This window comes from Diabrotica undecimpunctata, chromosome 3, assembly GCF_040954645.1.
Source record: "Diabrotica undecimpunctata isolate CICGRU chromosome 3, icDiaUnde3, whole genome shotgun sequence".
Taxonomy (NCBI): domain Eukaryota; kingdom Metazoa; phylum Arthropoda; class Insecta; order Coleoptera; family Chrysomelidae; genus Diabrotica; species Diabrotica undecimpunctata.
This window is the reverse complement of record NC_092805.1, coordinates 170,784,385-170,805,299: the sequence shown is the minus strand read 5'-3', so window position 1 is coordinate 170,805,299 and position 20,915 is coordinate 170,784,385. Positions and strand designations below refer to the sequence as shown.

Below are 20,915 nucleotides of genomic sequence, written 5' to 3'. Positions count from 1 at the left end.
AGTGATAAATCGGCGAAAAAAATCCGTCGGATCGCGCCGTATCATCGCCAAAAGCGTCTCCGAACTGGTCACACGTTTTTGCATTAGATCGATTGTCAGCAAACGCGGCACCCATCGCGCGGATAGCTTTTTCATGTCCAAATGATGATGAATGATGTTGTGTACGCGTTCGTAGGAAATGTTTAGGACCTCTATTAACTCGCGGAGCTTAATTTGACGATCTGCCATAATCATGTCATGGACTTTGTTGATCATTTACGGCATGGTGACTTCTTTTGGCCTTCCGAAACGCTCATCAACAAAAACACTCGTACGACCACAAACAAATTCAGCTTTCCAAAATTTTACTGTTGCTAACGAAGGTGCAACCTCACCATAAACTTCGTCCAGGTCGGCTTTGATTTGCCCATTCGTTTTACCCTTTTTGTGGAGGAATTTATTAATCACCGAACGATACTCAACTTTTTTCATTTCTCCGAAAACACCAAATTTGCTTGATTTGACGGCTGTAAAAACCAAACTAATTGTTTTTACAACTTAAAATTTTGACAGACGTCATGCCATGAATGGCAAATGTCAACACCGAAACCAATTCGGTATCAAGTAGCGCCATCTATCAAAGACTAGTTTAATATCAATCTATCCTCGTACATAAATCTTTGAGTCACTTCTGTCTTTATTTCAGTCAAAAGGCGATGATGCCTGTCATTTTTTTGAAGGGAGCAAAAAATGATAATATTTTATGACTCAAAAGTGAAATAATATTGACGTAAACGATGGATTCGTTGCTAAATTGCTCCAGTTCTCATAGATTATCAGTGAATGTGTTTTTTTTTTCTAATTTTCTCGGAATCAGTAAGATCAATAATTTTCCCCACAAACTTTTAATGTCAAATCGACAATTATCGTAAAACTATATGATCGAAGTTTGTTCATATAAAAATGTTTATTTCAATCAAAACCTTACGAATAATCTAGGAAAAACATTTAGGCCAGAGAAATTAACAAATAGCCTTTTTCGTGACACTTTAATACAGATCTGACAACTTTTTTTTTGATAAATTTGATAAAAATATGTAATTAACAAAATATGCGAAAGATTAAAAGTCATTTTTTACTTTGTTTGATGATTGTCATGACAAAGTTTATCAAAAGTAGTTGTTAGATAACTATATCAACAAATGTTGGAGGAAATGAATAGAATTAGAACATAAAATCGACATCACAACCCTATTTTCAATTTTTTTAGAGTATATCTACCTACGAAAAAAATGGATGGAAATAAATAATATTGTTGAAAATTAAACTTATCAAAAATTACATACGCAATTACTAAAAAAAATTCCAGCGCCTATATTTATGTCATATTTATAAATAATTTAATTTATATTTTTACCTGCGATCCCTATAATCTCTGTATCCTCCTCCTCCTCCTCTAGAACCATATCTACCACGCTGTTGTCTTCGGTTGCCCCTGTTTTGGAACTGGTACGGTCTGCCTCTGCCTCGATAGTCTCTATCGCCATACCTGGAATCCCTATTATTATAATAATTACCACCTCTACCTCTTTGACCGTTATGCCTTGGCGCTTGGAACCTCGGTTTGTAGTACGTGCCCCTGTCATTGGGATGCCTGCCTCTGAAGCCACCTCTGCGGTTGTACCTGCGCCGGTCTCCGGAATAACTTCGCGAACGGCTGCGACTGCGTGAGTAGTAGGAGCCGCTGCGCGATCGCGATCTGCTGTAGTAGCTGCGCGATCGCGAGCGGTAGCTCCGAGATCGTGAGCGCGAGCGAGATCGCGATCCGCTCGATGATCTGGAACGGCTGCGACTGCGGCGTTTGGGCGAGCGGCTGTCGCTGCGCGGGCGACCTGGAGGCTCCGGCGGGCGGCGACCTAACAAAAAAATATCACTTAGTTAATATTTACGAAACGATAGCTGAGATTTTGTTTACATGTATCTGAGAATGTTTTGTTATTGCACGAAAAATTAAACGAGGCATTAGAATTTAAACTTAGTGAGTAAAAACACATATTTCTTTCTAAATTAAGTCAGTTTCCTCTGATCTTGTCGAATTGATTGTTACAAAACACATAGAAGGCAAAAAATTATAACTAGACATTATAAGTTTCCACAAGTCTGTCATCAGAGTCCGTCGAGCCAAACAACCAACTTATTATGAAAGGGAAGGTAGTTCATGAATCCATGAAGTGTAGAAAAAAGTCAAAAGCGGTACCTAATCTTCTAACAGCATGATTTTATAGGTTCGAAGGACCAATTTACAAAGTTTACAGTTTAAAATGTTCGTCAGCGACCTCAGGAGGATGGAAAACACATATGTATACAACTATCCAAAAATTACTGATTTCAATATTTATAGCAGATAACGCTTTTAGACCATTCAATCAATTCTTGAAATATTGTTTTCTTTATCGCCAGTTTTTACAAACATTTGTGTTTCTCCGTCTTCCTGAGATCAAGAGTAAACGAAAGATAAACAAAAGCGTATTTAGATGTAATAAGCGACACTCGCATAGACAGTAAAAGATAATTTATAACTGGAAAAATGAAGTTTCTAGAAGTAAATCACCAGAGTTTATCCAAACACCAATTATCCAGAGAGTGAAAGAAGTTAAAGTTGTTGGAGAATTCCTGAAGCAGAAAAAAAGAAAACGGAGCCAAAACTACCAGATCCTGATACAGTATGGGCTTATCCGGCTCGAAGGACCAATATATAAAAGCGACAATGTAATAATTTACCCTGTTGCCTTAAAGCACGATTTCTTCTGTTTTTCTTTTGCCTTCTTTGGTGATAAACATCTTTTCGTATCCTCAAGTTTGCACTACTTTTGATTTAGGGGTTATATCACACATATTATAAACGTAATACAGTATACATAGCACACAAAATCTCAGATATATAGATAAAATTTATTATCAATTTTAACGGTTTTACCACAACCTGATTTATGCACTTATGAATTTGTACATGTTTTATTTAGGAATGACCTTGAAGGTTCGTAGATATTTATTTCTCTAGATTTATTTTTAATTTGTTAACGATAATTCTGATTTTTGCTACTCCATTGCAATCTTCCGGATATTGCTATAAATTTTTGGTAACAAATCAAATGCTCATCAAAAAATATAAATTATTTACATTGTAGAAGAAATGTTAATAATCAGTAAGAGTATATACAAAAGAATCCAGAATTTACATAATTTTGATTTGATCGTATTTACCTATGAATCTTCTATAATACTATGCATTTTCCTGGGTTTTTTATTTGGAACTTTTTGACATTTGTCAGGTATATCGATATGTCAGTCATAAAGAACGTTGTAATATTTTGTTTGGACCTGGTAAACATGATTTGTTTCCAAAATAACACAAATATGCCAATATTCTCCTTCAAAATATACGATTAGTAGATGTCAAATAGAAAATTTGTCTTCTATGATGGTAAATGAAACATTTTGTTCTTCCTCCATAATCGTTGTTCTTTACCCTTATGTTTTATTAACATGTATATGATATATTATAAATATTATGGTTTTTGGTGTTATTGATTGCTGAAAGAGTGCTACAAATAAACGAAGAAATCAAGAAGTTTCTTTACGTGTATATATTTGATATTCTATTATTGTATTATTAAAGAATTTTATGCTTTAAAAGAAAGTAAAACAATATCTACAATTTCCAGATTAACAATCCAAAAATTAACAAGTTTTAATATTATTCAAAGATAAATAAATATGAAGGTCATTTGATCTTTTCTAGGCAAATGTCGTACATCAATAATTGACAGATGTCACGGCAGCTACCGATTGACAGTTCGAGAAATACGAAGATTCTTGGCAGACAGTGAGAAACATGGGCCTTTAACAACAATGTAGTCCACATACTCTAGTGACTCAGATAGCTATAGAATATCATCATAGCATCCTTCTATACATCCGCAGGGTCTTTAGCCAATTTCTAGTTGTTACTGTCAGAGTCCAGATGACAGTGTCGTACAAGACCGTTGAATGTTACTATGAAGTGGTCTACCGAAGTTGTGTTGCAATTTTAATCATTGTATAAATTACCCAACTTGATAAAATTTTTACCACTGGTGGACAAAACTAACCTAAACCCTGATCTCGACGAGGCGCGTTTATTTTCGGTAGTTATCAAAAAGTAAATATTTCACACTAACATGGGGTGCCATCCGTGATCTCTCTCTTTTTTACTGAATATATTTGCTGTTTCTCTTTGCTGATGTGAACCAGCGAAGAGCGCTATTCCACGAGCTGTCTGAATCCGACTTTAGACAGCTTGTTAGACTATAGTTTCAGATTGATGTTATTGTTACGAGCCAATAGATTGATGTTATTGTTACGAGCCAATCAAATCTAGTCTGATTTTCTTATCGGGGTCCATTTGCCGCGTGACATACCTTCCTAGATATGAATAAAAATACTTTCAACGACAAATGACATGTGACATAATTAAAAAAAACATAGTCAATAGATTATTTGAATCTGATACATGTGCCTATTATATTTAATAGTATATTTATAGAGATTTTTGGATTCCTAATCTGAAAAATATCGCACTAGGGTGTTACAAAGAACTATTTAACACTTTTTTTGTTATTTTAAATCACAACTTTAATTTTCTTATTGAATATTCCAGGACCAAGATCGTATATTGATAATTGACAAATTACATGACAGCTGGCAATTGCATATGAAGTTGCAACTGGCATGAAATTTGATAAAATTGTAGACTGAGGCATAGCATGTGTTAGGTAATAACAGTAAAAGCTGAATTAACACTAACGCAGATGAATTATTTATGGACGAATTTAAAGTGATTTTGGGATTCTTAATGGGAAAATCTCGTGATAGGGTGACAAAACAAACAATTAATGCCATCTTGGTATCTTAAACGATAGCTTCTACATAATTTTATTACTGAATTTTCTCTGGCGAACATGTAGATCGACAAACGACAAATAGCATAGATATTGATTGACAGATAATTTCAAAACTCAACTTAAGAATTATGACAAATATATCGATCCTTGAGAGAGATTAATCTACTGTATCTAATGGAAATTAACCACAATTTTGAAAATATGATTATTTTTATGTTTCTATTTACACTCAAATCGTTCAACATACAGACATGGTGTAACACTGGTGCGGTTAAATAACAGGTGACATAACAACCGCAACCTCCGTCTTGAGAACAGTTAAATAAATATTTAGATTCTTGAGGCGGTTTTTGAACGGGTAAACGAACACTAACGCGGATAAATGACAGATGACGTCACAATCGACAAAAGCATCGCCACATCCTAATGCGATAGATCTCTTAAATGATAACTCCTATATAATTTGATTTGATATAAGGTTGAATGCTCGAATAAATGAACTTTGATCCAATGAAAGGCAGATATCGAACACAGTTTATTAATTCAATATTGCCCAAGTACTTTCGCTTCCTTGAGCATCTTCACCTCCATGACATTCTCAAAGATTGTTGGATAGGCCAAATTTGACGAAATGTCCCTGAAGATGCTCTAGGAAGCGAAAGTACTTGGGCAAGATTTAATTAATAAACTGTGCTCGATATCTACCTTTTCATTTAATCAAAGTTCCTATATAATTGTTTAATTGAATTGTTTCAGACAGATATTTTAATTAAAAGGTGACTGTTATCTTAAGAGATATTAAATAAATATGTAGATTCTTCAGACGATACTTTATAACTTTTCCAGTGACTATAAGAGATACAGTAATACTGACAATAATAAATGACAGATGACATAGTAATTGATACAAACATCGGAAAAAGATAATCTGGATACGATATATATGTGCCTTAAACGACAACTAATAATTTTCTTATCGAATTTTCACTAAATATTATTAATTTTAATAATTAATATTAAAATATACGGCTGTAACAACCTAATACGATCGCCCCGTTGCAGCAAAAACAAAAAAAGCTCAATACTTCGACCAAAACAACAGTTTAGTCACATCGAACTAAAAGAATTTCGTTTAAAAAACTTACCTGAACTCATTCCTTCTCCCTTTTTCAATTCAGGCGGAGAAATCAGCCTGAAGTTTCCAAATTTATCAAGCACAACTTGTCCCTGCGGTATTTTCGGCAAGGGCGGAGCTGGAGTCAGTTTTAACTTTTTAGGGGACTCTGGCTTTTTAGGCGGCGGTTCTTTCAACGCCATGGCCTTGCGCACGCTAACGGCCTTCTCAGCTGGAGGAAGTGGAGGCAAAGACATTTTTTTCGGTGGAGGAGATTCGTCGGAGGGAGAAGCTAGAAAAGAGCATTTTTCTGATTATAATTACTATATACAATACGAAAATAAAATATTTACTACGAAATAAAAGCTACTTACAACTTTTAGCACGTTCTCTCTCTCTTTCCCTCTCTCTATCGCGTTCGCGCTCCCGCTCGCGTTTGTCTCTATCAGACTGCCAATCGGAAGCAGGAGGCGCTCTTTCGGGTTTCTTTTTGAACCTAGAATTGCCCGAAGTGCCGGCAATTTGCATTTTCCACTTCTGGGCTCCGGCAGAGGCCGTAGCTTCGGCTACTGCCTGTCGCGCCTTTTGCTCCCTTGTAGGAGACGGTGAGTCTAAAATCCGCTTGGGTGGGCTAGGGCTTCGTTCTTTAATGCTGAAAAGAAAGAAAAACTTGCGTTACAAATATTTCTGGTGTAATGTTTTTGTAAAATTAGAAGGGTTAACGAAAAGTTTTGAAGTAGCTAATTGAAGCGTTTTATAAAACTACTGATATTAAATCCACAACCTTATAAAAACTTGTAATAAAAAGTAAAACGACAGGAATAAAAACAACTGACAAATGTTAGTATTATTAGTATTCTCGTTTACTCGTTCTTGAATATATATATGGACCATCTTACAGCATTTTTCAGTGCCCCCTTTTTTCGAATACATGTGCTAGACGACAAAAAATATTATTTTTTGTAGCATCATCGAAATGTTTTCATATTTAAAAACTGTTTTTATATAAAGACATATTAAAATTGGTTGGCATTTAAAATACGTCAGTCCCTAGTCAATCTGATCATCATCATCAGCCTCTCTCAATCCACTGCTGGACATAGGCCTCCCCTGTTTGTCTCCAAAGTGTTCTATTTTGTGCTTGCTGTATCCAGTTTTTTGTTGTCTTTCGTAAGTCGTCTTGCCATCGTGTTAGTGGTCTTCCTCTGCTACGTTTATCGGCTCTTGGTCTCCATTCAACTAGTTTGCGAGTCCACCTTCCGTCCTTCATTCTGGCAACGTGTCCAGCCCATTTCACTTTTAACTTATAACTTTTTCAATGACGTCTATGACTTTGGTCTTAGCTCGTAGTGTTCATTCAGATTGTATCATTTAGATATTCCGCGGCATTATTAAGTCTGATTGTGTATTTTCTTCGTGAGCTTGAAGACTCTTCTTCATCAAGTGCCATCTCCGCGGCGGAGGTCGGCAATCATCACAGCTATTCGGACTTTTGAGACGGCTGCTCTGAAAAGTTCATTTGATGTACATCCGTACCACTCTCTCAGGTTGCGCAGCCCTGACATTCTACGCCTCCCTATGCTTCTCTTTCCTTGGATCTTTCCCTGCATAATCAGTTGGAGCAAGGTGTATTTCTCTCCACGTGTAATATGTCCGAGATATTCTAACTTTCTTGTTTTTATTGAATTTAAAATTTCCATTTCTTTGTTCATCCTTCCCAGAACCTCTTTGTTTGTGACGTGTTCTGTCCATGATATTTTCAGAATTCTTCTGTACACCCACAGCTCAAATGATTCCAGTTTTTTCATTGATGTCGCATTCAAGGTCCAAGATTCCATTCCATAAAATAAGGTCGAAAAAACATAGCACTTCGCCAACCTAACTCTTAGTTCTTAGTACCTTGAAGACTAGGTGAATTTATTAAGTCAGAAGCCGTGTTCATGCCAGCCCAAAGCCCGCATAAATGAAATTGGGATTGATGGGCTAGGATAGAGATCTACCCATTGATACAAAGATGCGACGGATCCCACAATGACGAAACACGCAAGGACAAAGAAAACAAGGAGGAAAAATAAGTCTACAATCAGATAAGCAACATTGCATACCATTTCTTTCAACAACAAAGATCAGAAGATAGAATTGATAAAAACAAACATCTTGCTGATGTATTTTGAGAACGAAAAATATTTCGGCAGTGAGAGTTCTTGATATCAAAGAATAAACTGTTTTTTTTTTTGGCGAAAAAGCTAAATGGCCATCAAAAAGTCACTGCACGATATGGTAGCGGTTGGTAGCCTTTGGCTATCGGCTATAGACAAAATCTATTGATTTTTTGACTTTTTGAAGTTTACCTTTTTTAAAATGTTCGAAATTTCAAATGGGAGGGCCATATTGGATGGTTTTGCCCCAAAAACATTTATCTATAAACACGAATTTGTCACAATTCGCTCACGTCTTTATGTAAAATATGACTGTACAAAAATGAATGTACGACTCTAAACATTTTAGGCGTGTTCAAAGTACACTCACAAAAAAATACTAAAAAAAAATCTGGGATAGATGTAACATCGAGATCTCAAATGATTAAAAATTAAAGAGGAATTATTATTAAACATAAGATTCCGTACGTATGATAAACGTATGCCAGGATTGATAATAGATATGCAAAAATAATACTCAAAACACGAAAATCTCAAGTAAAAGATCTCCCTTTGACAGCCATATTAATCCCATATTAATCGGATCCACTACCCGAATATAAATACTATTATATACCAGCAATAATGAATACTCACTCATTGAATTTATTTTATACACAATATTGTTGGAAATCAAACATAATTTATCACAGTGTAATACACCACATTAATCACAACAGTGATAAGTAAAAAAACCTCACGTCTTATCAACATTTATCTACTATCTACATTTTGAAATTTTAGTATTGCAGATAAGGAGGACACGCATCGCAATAGTTCGTCGTGTCGAGATTTTATTGGAATATTTATATAGTTTAAAATTTTATTGCATTATGAAGCCTCACGAAAAAATTCTTATCAAGGTTTTATGCTAATTTTTTTTAATATTCTAATATAGAATACTCCGGTAGCAACCACCGTGTTAACTCCTATAAGAAAATGGCAAGTTCGAAAATAACAAATTTGACAGACAATAACAAATACCGAGTGATTACGCAGCACGAGCCGTTTTGGCGTGAAACGTGACAAAGAACGACATTTTGACGTGAAACGTGATATTTTGGCGTGAAAAGTTAAGATACCAAATACCAAATTCGATAGAAATCTCACTACAGATTGAACGACTCACCGGGGATGACGTAGAAGACAACGTTTTAAAGCGAAAGTCACATAGAATGCGACGTTTTGACGAGAAACTAGATGCAGAACACATCTCGACATACACGTGAACTTATGCGAAACGTGCAATGTAGCGTCCTGTGTCACGTTTCACGTCAAAACGTCGTGTTTTACGTTGCGATAAGGTGAGCATTTCGGAAACTAGGATTCTTTCGAATTTGATCATTTGGACCTTGACGTTTTATTCTTTAAGGCAAAATTGGTCTTATTTATCAAAATTCAGTCTCCTAATAAGATTCCAAAGCTTCTCTAACAATAATACTCCTTTTTTGTAGGACAATTTGTCTTTGGTCTCAAAATATCTAACAGTTTCTGCAATATTCTTCCCATTTGGTCCAAATCTACTTCCTTGGAGCATGTTTTGAGGTTTTCAACAAGCCATTACTGGTTGGAGCTTGGTCTAAAGAATTCGAGGATGAGAAAGCGATTATGTGCTGTATTCGCTTAGCGGAGATTTGCTGCCACCTTGTTGCACTACCACAGTGTGTTTTGTATTTAACAATACTTTCGTTAAAATCCATAAATAAAACTATTCGCTATTGGCGGTTTTTCCTTTCCAGGAAAATTAATGAGTAAGATATGTTGAGCATGTCAAACTACAGAAGCTGGAACTTTGCCAAGTGACGTTTGTGTCTTTGGTAGCTTTGAACGATTTAACGATTGCAAAACATGTGTCTATTGTCCTTAAATAGTTATCCTGAAGGACTAGCTAGGCCCATTTCAAAAGGACAACGATTAATTATTGTTCATGCCTGGTGCTTCATTCCCAACGCTCAATTGATTTTTAAATCAAATTCAAATACAGGAGACTACCATCATGAAATGAATTGTACGAATTCCAAAAAACGGTTGGATGAAAAATTAATTCCTAGCCTACCTCCAAAGTCGGTCGTGATTATTGACAATGCGCCTTATCGCAATGTAAAAAAGCTTAAGCACCGAATTCTAACAGTAGAAAACAAATTATGATAGAATGGTTAAGGTCTAAGAATATTTATTTTGACAGGAATATGTTAGAACCTGATTTGTACAACATTATTAAACTCCATAAGCCAAAATTTAAAACGTTCGAGATAAATGCAATTTTAACTCAACATGGCCACAGTGTCTTACTATTACCTCCCTACCATCCAGATTTGAATCCCATCGAATTAGTTTGGGAATCACTGAAGCAATACGTGGGACAAAGAAATTTGTCTTTTCATATTGGGAATGATCAACAATTATGCGAAACTTTATTTGACGAATTTAGTGCTGCAGATTGAAAAGGCCGTGATCACGCAAAAAAGTGGGAAGATAAATGGGAAAAGTGGGACTCGATGTATATTCCAAGCTAAAAAATGATTACTTGAGAAAGGCAACAGATGATAGTGGCATTCTTATCCTGGAATTTGATTACGCACAAAATCTACCATTGCCAAAGCTTAGCATAACAAAACAGTTCTATACAAGACTTTTATGGATGTACGTATTCAATATACACGTGCATAATGATGGATTATCATATGTACAGTATTGTGCAAATTAATGTGAACAGAGATCGAAATTCAGTTTTCATAAGTTGCCACACCTGCTGATCCTATTCTGTCAACTATTTTATCAAAAAAACAACATAACCTCAAAACCTTATTAGTATATTGTTCAAAACACGTGCTTTGTGTTTTATATCATTATTATATTTTGTTGTATCTCAGGTTATGTGCAAGTTGGTGTTATTTTCATTGATTTAACTGTGCAATCAGGTTTAACTTTTTAATATGGATATCACTCCTACGAAAACAGAAAGGATCATAACACTTAGTGAGCATACACCAATGACTCAGAGGGACATTGCAACGGAGTGTTGTGTAAGTTTGGGTGCAGTAAACAAAATAATTAAAATAATTAAAATAAAAAAGGAAACAGGGTCAGTTGAAGTGCAGCGGAAAGGAAAATGTAGAAGAAAACGGAAGACTACTCCTCGAGATGAAGCCTTTCTTTTGCGCGATAGCGCGATAGCAAACTTCATCCCAGAAAAACAAGTTATGACCTCCAGCAAGATTTAGAAAAGACTGGAATAAAAATTCACGACTCAACGGTACGCAGACGTCTCTTAGAAAAAGGGAGAAGAGCCGTGAGACCGCTGAAGAAACAACTTCTGACAGCGCCTATGATGAAAAAAAGACTAAATTGGGCAAAAAAATACGCTCATTGGAGTGCAGAAGATTGGAGAAAAGTGTTATTTCCTGATGAGACCCACTTCCTAGTGTAGGGCCAGCGATCAAAATTCGTACGAAAGGCAGCCAATGAGTCACTTTCAGCTAGCCATATTAACCAAACAGTTAAACATCCCACCAAAAAAATGTTCTGGGGCTGTTTTTTATACTCAGGACTGGCACTCTTATTCCTATTGAAGGTATGATGAACAGTGAAAAGTACAAAGCCATGCTAGGGCAAAGCTTAGCTATAGAGCTTGAAAAAATACAGGCCGAAGGGACTGCAATTTTTCAACAAGATTCAGCTCCGTGCCATGTATAGAAGGTTATGATGAAACACTTCAAGGATAATAATATTACCCTTCTTGATTGGCCTGGGAATTCACCTGACCTTAATCCTATTGAAAATTTGTGGACAATATGTAAGGCTGCAAAAATTTGACTGTAGGACAAAAATAAAAATGGTGGAAGCAGTTATTAAGGTGTGGTTTAGAGATGAAGCAATCACAAACAATTGCAAAAAACTTATGGATTCCATGCCTAGAAGACTCCAGGAAGTCATAAAAGTAAAAGGGGAACATATTAGATACTAATTAATGAAAAAATCTCATGTAAGTATACCTAAATTTACCTTTGGCCTAAATAAATCATATTTAGAAATTAATTCTGTTTGTTCACATTAATTCGCATAATACTGTATGTTCCTTCATTCATCTTTGACTGTATTCACAATAAATTAGCAGATTATCCTAATACCAAGCATAATGTTCTTCTATCAGATGCAGCTAGAGGCCAAAATAAAAATCAGACTTTGTTACAGTTTTGTTCTTGGATATCAAAACTATACAGAGTCGAAGTGACACATAATTATCCTGTTCTTGAACACTTCTTTAGTCAGTGCGACAGGAATTTTATGGGTTATAAGACAGACCTTAAAAAGAGGATGTCGAGGAACCTAAAGTCTACTTAGAAAAAATCGTACAGTGCAGACACACTCCTTCTCCTTTCTGCCTCAAACATGACTCCTCTATAACATATGACTGGGATGCAGCACTTCTTCCTTATTTTTTGAAGAAGCCTGTGAATAAAGATTGTTAGTTTAAAATACAATCTTTGAATGCTTGTTTCTCAAAATCCACTTTTAGCAGATAGGCCCTTCTTCTAGCTACTGCCTCAATTATTCGAATTTGCCTCTTCATAAACTGCTTTTAATACATCTATAAAAACCCAAATGGCATTTTACTATCCCTATATTGTTTACCCCTTAATCCATCCTATGGAAAACTGCAAGCAAAAGTTTCTATTTCTTTTTCCATATACTTTCTCTGTCATACACCAACCTAAACTTTGTGTTTCGTTCTGGCAGCTGTAATTATGAACGCAAGGTACCATTTTCTATAGAAAAATCCATAAAAAATTTCATTTTTTTTTTAAGTTCTATGAAAAGGACATCTCACTATCTGACAATTATTATTATATCATATTTATTATATATTTCATTTAAATATAAAAAATGTTAAGTTCCGCCAGACAGTATGAAAAGTTTTTGTTACTGTTAATGAAAGTATCGTCAAAAAATTAGCTAGTTATCTATGAATTTCGAAAACCGTCCCAGACAAAAAAAAGTCGCAGGAGTATCTATCATAAATTTTTTTGCCGATGGGCACAACTAATAGATAAACATAAAGATCCATGGTAAGAACTATATGTATGTGCATAAAACAGTAGAATGAAGCATTTTTTAGAGAGCCATCCCATGTCTCACTTTATTATAAAATTGTTAGTATATTATAGGATCTACTTATAACAGTTATTCATTAATATAAAAGACACCAAAAATATTTAGAGCAAGCATGCCTTAAAAAAAGACTGGAAAAATAAAAAACACAAAACGAGAAGAAAACAAAAATGTCATGCATACTTCACAAGAAATAAAATATATTATGTTCAACTACCGCAATTGATTTGAAAAAGACGTACCGTTTATTGTCCTTCTCGAATGCGTAATATGCATTTAATTTTGATTCTAACTCTTCTAAATCCGGTAAACTATCAATAAATCTGAAACAAAAATTACACAGAAAATATTCATGAACCACCGAAAAAATTTATACGATCGATAGGCATAAAAAGATTGTGTCGATGATTTCGGTTTCTATTTTTATTTTGTGTACATTTTTAAAAATGGTTTGACAGTTTTAAACCAATATTAAATCAGTAACAAAAGATTTAATCGAAAAAATAATCGTTTACAATGAGTAATGGACAATTGCTCGCATTTATCTTTGAAACAGCAAAACAGTTTGTCGCCATCATTTCTCATTCTCTTAAAGATTTTGTCGAGAAAATTGTTATATTGCTATTTGCAACATAAAGGCTGGCACTAATTTCGACGAACTCTGTGCAGTGTATGTAAATCAAGTCATGTCCAATCACGGATGTTCTTCGGACAGGAACATACATTTTGAAAGCCTCTAGGCAGTTCATTGTAGATGGTTGTTATTTTGAGGCTTCGGTCGTTTAGCGAAGTAGTCACCATATCCATTTATTCATTTTTGGACCTTCTGCATGTTCTAATGCTCATTGAAAGATACATTTTGAATAGTCATTGAACAGAATGGAGGATGGGATATATCATCTTCTTGCTACACAGTTAATACATGTTTCTGTAGTTCTAGCCTTACTAACAGCTCTTAATGCATATAGAGGTAACACTTATTGTAAGGCGTTTCTAGAATATTCTATTAATTCGGAGCATTTCCCAGTCAAAAGCTTTAACCTAATCTGTAAAGCAAATGTAGATTTCCTTCCTTTGATAGCTAGAAGAATTCCCTAGAAGAATCGATACGCTGAACAACGTTTCTCTGGCCCCAAGACCGAGTGGATTTTCACTACATTCTGCGATGTATGATTTTTAGAGACAGTACTTGTTTCAGAAACAAGACTCGACACAGCTACAACGCAAAAATTACTAAAAACGGCAGAGATGAGAGTACTGAGAAGTGAAGACAAATGAAAAGGTAACGTAGTGTATAAATGAATGGACACAAAATCGAAAAAAGGAATTGAATAACCACATAACCAGAATGGAGGAGACTCGTATCGTCAAAATAGCAAGAGATAAGTCACCAATCAGCAAAAGAAACAAAAATTAAAAAACCACATTATTATGGCGTTTAAGGGGTTTTCGAATGCCATTTTTTGCAAAAAAATGTGAAGAAAAAATTATATAGAACTAGATGTTTTGGAATTGATATCGATTTATCTCAATAGACAGCTAAATACAAATACACAGCGATAAGTAGCTAAAAAATATAGTCGGTATTAGGACAGTTTGTTGCAATGACTTTTCCTTCGAGATTACGCACCTAAAAGACTTGGAATTTGTACTACCGTTGTAGTACGAGAACTGATCATTGTGTTTCAGGACTTTTTGCATTGTGCAGTTCCAGTATTGTCGACCACAGCAACGTGTAGCTCAAGTTTGTTTCGTGAAGCAAAAACAACACTGAATTTAGGTTAGTCCTGAGCTCAAATGGCAAACGGTGATGCGATGAAGACAATTTTTTGAAACGCATTATCACTGACAACAAGATGTTGTCGTTTTTTTTTACAATCTGATAAACTTGCGAGAAACTAGAGCTGTGACCCAATGAAAATTGGATGCTGCACCAGTTCATTCTATAATTTTGAGCTTTACTGCCTTTATAGTGAACCTAGTATTGGTAGGTCCATCAAAATAAACAGGCTGCAGTGGCTAGGCCTCTTAATAAGAATGAATGAACGAGATGGAGCCATCGAAACACATTTTCAAAGACATAAATAACCAAAGACCGGATGGACTGAGAAGCGGCAGGCCCAGGGCACGGTTTAAGGACCAGGTCGAAGAGGACTTAAGTGTTAAGAGTACGAAATTGGAAAACAATGCAAATGATAGGATGGAATGGAAGCTGATCCTAGAACAGGCCGACCCACTATGGATTGTAGAGCCAAGATGATGATGACCAGTTCTTTCTTGGTGACTCAAACGCGATTTCTGTACCAAAAATGGCACGATTGTCATTTATCAACCCCTGCAGATCTAGAATCTGCAGATTTTTTCTTGTTTTCCAAGCTTGAGGGATCTTTAAAAGAAGATGAGAAGCGTGTATGTTGCAAAAGGAAGCAAATTGAATGAGACAATATTTTTAAATAAAAATTTTTACGCATTGAAACTTTTTGATCACCCCACATACGTGCATTTAGCTAACACAAGAATATATTGAAAATGAGCATAGGTTTTGTTAAAAAAATCTGCGTTTTATTCGATTTAGATAAGTTTTGAACCTACTGCAACACCCATGTAGAAATCCAGCTTAGAGAAGATGAAAATGAATAAAAAAACTGAGCAGTGGTTCCAAAGACTTGTGACAGGTGACGAATTATTGATATATTGACACTACACAACATTCGACACAAATAATCTTACAAGATGAGTCAAATGAAAAAAGATATTCATAAACGAAACAAATTATAATATTCCCATAATTTAGCCACATAAACGAAACGCTGTGCCTTTGGCGGTACTATTTAGCGAAGCACCGTGTGGCCTAAATATATAATACTATTTAAGATTTAAATTAACGAAATGTAGTTAAAATGATTAAAGATAATAGCACCATTATAAAAATTTTACACTTTTATAGCTCACAGATATATTTACAAATGCTGTAAATAACTTTACAATATAAACAAAATGAAGATACCCCATACGATATTAAAACGTTAGTTAAACCAAAATGAACAAATATCGCACCCAAACAACATACCTAGTTAACATAAAAAGCAATGATAGCGTCAATGAATAAAATATCAGAAAGAAAATTATTTGAGAAGTTTGTAAACGAAAATATTTCAGTAAGTTATCCCAAATTAGTTTCAAATACTCATCGATACATTTACAAATAAGTAAAACAAAAATAACTTACTTCTTGCTGTAACCGGACTTCTGCAAGATGTACTCGTCTTCTTCAGACGGCAGACTGTGCCTCTTCGATTTCTTTTCTTTGCTCAATTCCTTCTTAATGGCGTCCCTTAGCTTCTTGTGGTCGTCCAATTCGCTCAAATCGAAGCTCTGTTTTCTCTTCATCTTTTCCTTCTTCTTCTTTTTCTTGCTCTCTTTCTTGGCCTTCTTTTCTTTCTTTTTCTTCTTCTTTTTGTCCTCGCCCTTGCCCTTCTTCCATTTCGTCTCTTCCAGGAATTTTCTCAGTTTGTCTTCGTAGTCGGAATCGCCCTTGGTTTGGTCCAGGAAGGCTCTCACTTTAAATATAAATTATCAAGGTCAAACACAGAAGTTTTATACAATTCATTTTGACGATGAAGGAAAAATGAAGCTTTTGAATTTAGAGTTTGTGAAGTTTGATCTAGCAATCCTAAGTATACTGTTCTTCACGAATAGAAGAAAGAAGAAAGGAGTAACTCTTATTAAAGACAATGAAAAATCTATAACAAAATTTGGCCCCTAGTTCCAGGTAGAAGTTCAGTCGCCAAGAGGTGGTGAGAATTCCCGGGAAGAAAATAAAAAATCGCTACCTGGAACGTTATAACCGCCTACAAAGCTGACAAACTGGCAAAAAACTTAAGTCGAAATTAAGAGAATTGAGTGAGACTTGAAATTAGCGAAGTAAGACAGAAAGGGGGAGCGTTTTATCGAAACAATAAATAGAATTATCTCTATTATCCACATCAAAACATAATGCGTAGTTATAAGTGGAAATATTGGTCACACCTACTCTAAAACAAGATAATAAAAGTTATTTTACCAATTAGCTTCAAAATAATGATGTTAAAGCTAAATGAACAACCGTTTGTTGAATAAACAGCCAAATGTTGCAAAGAAAAGAGGAAGAGCTTGAGTAGATAGAGAATAAATAAAATCGTTCAACATTCGACATATTAATGGAAGAGGTTACAGTGAGCGCATCCCACTTTAGCATTCAAATAAATAAAGTCGAAAATATCATTGGCCATATACTCTGGGAACCAGAAAAAGAAAATCTATTATCCAATGGAGTTCCCCCCAAGGAAGATGTCTAGATCTGCCAAAGTATCCTATAGATAAGAGTTTTGAGAAATTTTTTAGGATAAATAGTGATTTTTTGTTGAGAAACTGTTCACATTGAAGCCAATTAGCTTATTGTACATATTATAAACTAAATCAATTTTTTACTTATGTTCATTAATAGTTGTTATACTCACATTTATTTTCATATTCGTTCTCAGGTGGTTTAGAAGGCTCCGGATGTTCAAAGCTAAACTCGAAGCTGGAAGTGGCCGGTTTGTTGAAATTGTAACTGGTATTGGGGGTATCATGGCTCTGGTCCATCAAAGCCATCCTCTTGCTCAAAGGACTGAGCGAATTCTCACGTTCTTTACGCCGGTGAGACCTCGATCTGTGCTTCTTGCGCTTTTTAAAATCGGAATCGCCCGAGCTGGAGCTTGAGTCGCTGGAACTGCTAGACGAGCTCGAGGAGGATTCTCCGCTTGCCGAAGAGCTCGAGCTTGAGCTGGAACTGGAGCGTTTTCGACTCTTGCGCTTTTTGCTCTTCTTTTTCTTTTTCTTATCTTTCTTGTCTTCCTCCTCGGTCTTAAGAAGTTGTTTAAGTGCGTCATTCATGTCGGTTTGCTTGGAGGGAACATTCAAACTTGGCAGTAAAAGTTCAGTGGGTTCAATGAGATTTTTTGGTTGAACTTTCGATTTTAAGAAATCCAAAGAGTTCTGAGCTTCTTCGTGGTAAGGAATGATCGCCAAACAACTCTGATACGCTTTCCTAGCTTCCTCTATTTTATTTTCTTCCTCGTAACTCCTTCCTAAGGCGACGAGAGTTTCTCCCATGTACTTTCGAGCGTTTCCATGATTAGGATTCAGTTTCAATGCAGTTTCGAAATCTTCAATGGCCTTCTGGAAATTTCCGCTGTTAGCATAAAGCGCACCTCTCGCGACGAGGCCTTCGACATTCTTGGGATCGATATTGAGGGCTTTGTTGAGACATTGGAACGCTTCCACGTGTTTTCCCGCCTTAAAATGATCTATGCCGTCTGCTACATTGCGGTAAGCCCATTTACTGGCCTGGACTTGTCTCAACTCGGTGGCATACTCGTTTTCCGGGAACCTGTACCTAGAAATTATTCTTTATAATACGTGAATTCGCCAGAAGAAATACATAAAAAATTAGGATAAACTGCTAAGTGATCTTCCAATAAACGCTTCCGAACTTTTAACAGTTCGGAAGCGGCCATATGTGTTGAACCTGTCATTCATTTATTTATTGATAAATTTTAGTCCACTGGTTTAGTAAACAAACACCCATACTGACGAAACGCAAGTATTATATAATTATAATACACTCGTGATCATAAAATCCGGGTAACCTTGAAATTTTTAAGTTTCTTGAATATTTTTGCCACTGGTGCAGTAATAACCTTTTTTTAGGCTAATGTATTTTTTATTTAAAAATTTTGAATAAAATCCTTTGTATAAAAGGTATATAAAAAACCCAGTTGGGCTATGTTAAATTGGCAAAACGTTTTCGGAATAAGTATTCCATCATCAGTACCAAGTTAATACATGGATGTAGCCACTAAATATGGGGTTACAAACCCTTTAAAAATTGCTAATTGAAATTTAGTTTACATAATGTCTGTTTTACAATTTAGATGGTAAAGTTACCGTTGGATTGGTAACATGGCGACATATGACTCTGCAATAAGTTGCAAGTCCTGAGACGGTATGTCTACGAGGACTTCAATAAAGCCTTTATTGAAGTCCTCGTAGACATACCGTCTCAGGACTTGCAACTTATTGCAGAGTCATATGTCGCCATGTTACCAATCCAACGGTAACTTTACCATCTAAATTGTAAAACAGACATTATGTAAACTAAATTTCAATTAGCAATTTTTAAAGGGTTTGTAACCCCATATTTAGTGGCTACATCCATGTATTAACTTGGTACTGATGATGGAATACTTATTCCGAAAACGTTTTGCCAATTTAACATAGCCCAACTGGGTTTTTTATATACCTTTTATACAAAGGATTTTATTCAAAATTTTTAATATATGGTATACAGCCAAACACAGGAACTTAGTTTCCTTGTGGAATTTATTTTTTATTTATCATCAATGTTTGTTTTGAAAGAAAAAAATACGGTTTTTATTGAAAAAGCAGAAAAACCAAATTATTGATAAACACACACGTAAAAAAAAAAAATAAAAATACAGAACGTGTAAAACATCAGTGAAATTTCAATGACTAATATAGTGTATTGCCTTCCCTTGCTCTAATAACCTCTTGTAGACGACGGGGCATATTCTCAACTTTTCTCCGGATTACATGTTGTGGTATGTTATTCCACTCTCTCACCAACACATCCTTAAGCCCCTGTGCGTTGTTAGAAGGTGTATAGGTTTGGATACGTTTTTTTAAATCGCCCCAGAGATGTTCGATAAGATTCAGGTCCGGAGACCTAGCTGGCCAGGGTAATCTCGTAATTCCAACCTCGTTCAAGTATTGCATAATGATCTTGGAAACGTGCGGTTGCGCATTGACCTGTATAAAAACGGCGTCTTCTCCAAGCCCTGCAATTGTGAGCATAACATGTTCTTCCAGAATCTCCGCAATGTACCTTGGTGCAGTTAAGAACCCATTTTCGATGAAGGGTAATTATGTGTGAAAGTCGGAAGATACACCTCCTCAAGCCATGACCGAGCCTCCATCAAATGGCATTATTGGATCAATGTAAGCTTGTGAAAATCGTTCACAGGTTCTCCTCCAAACTCTTACACGTCCATTGGATCTAGTTAGGCAGAAACGGGATTCATCTGAGAATACCACTTTGTTCCAATCGTTAATTCCCCAATGCGCGTATTGCCGAGCAATAGTTAGTTGTGCAACTGGATGTGCCCGGCGAAGTGGCGGTCCTGTAGCCATTACCCGAGAAGATAGTCCAGAAGAACGAAGTCTTCTCCTGACTGTTGCAAAGCTAACATTGGGATTTCGTACTTCCTGTAGACGATTTCGATGCATAACCGCAGTTGAGGTCCGATTTCGTAAAACCTGAAACACTAGGAAACGGTTATCTCGTGCCGTGGTCGTTCTTCTTCTTCTAGACACATGTCGCCTGGTTAGCAAACCCGTCTCCTGAAAACGTTGAGGCACTCGTTGAATCGTAGAAAGGCTTACGCCAACAGTTCTTGCGACTTGCCGTTGAGTGTAACGTCTTCCACAATAGCAACAATTCGTGCCGTTGCAACAACAGTCAAAGGC

General features: G+C 35.7%; 1 protein-coding gene across 2 annotated transcripts in view; it reads right to left on the bottom strand.

The window, feature by feature from the left end:
* The window catches only part of LOC140437811 (uncharacterized), a 31,554-nt gene that overhangs the window by 1,403 nt on the left and 9,236 nt on the right, over positions 1 to 20,915 (bottom strand). The window contains exons 6-11 of one of the 2 annotated variants that reach the window (XM_072527562.1): positions 17,846 to 18,765; positions 16,576 to 16,906; positions 13,589 to 13,669; positions 6,411 to 6,688; positions 6,068 to 6,328; positions 1,397 to 1,895 (exon numbers count right to left, since the gene is read on the bottom strand). In XM_072527562.1, the coding sequence (XP_072383663.1) occupies positions 1,397 to 1,895; positions 6,068 to 6,328; positions 6,411 to 6,688; positions 13,589 to 13,669; positions 16,576 to 16,906; positions 17,846 to 18,765 (2,370 nt within the window). The remainder of the gene's footprint in view (positions 1 to 1,396; positions 1,896 to 6,067; positions 6,329 to 6,410; positions 6,689 to 13,588; positions 13,670 to 16,575; positions 16,907 to 17,845; positions 18,766 to 20,915) is intronic. The other variant, XM_072527563.1, reaches the window with a different exon arrangement.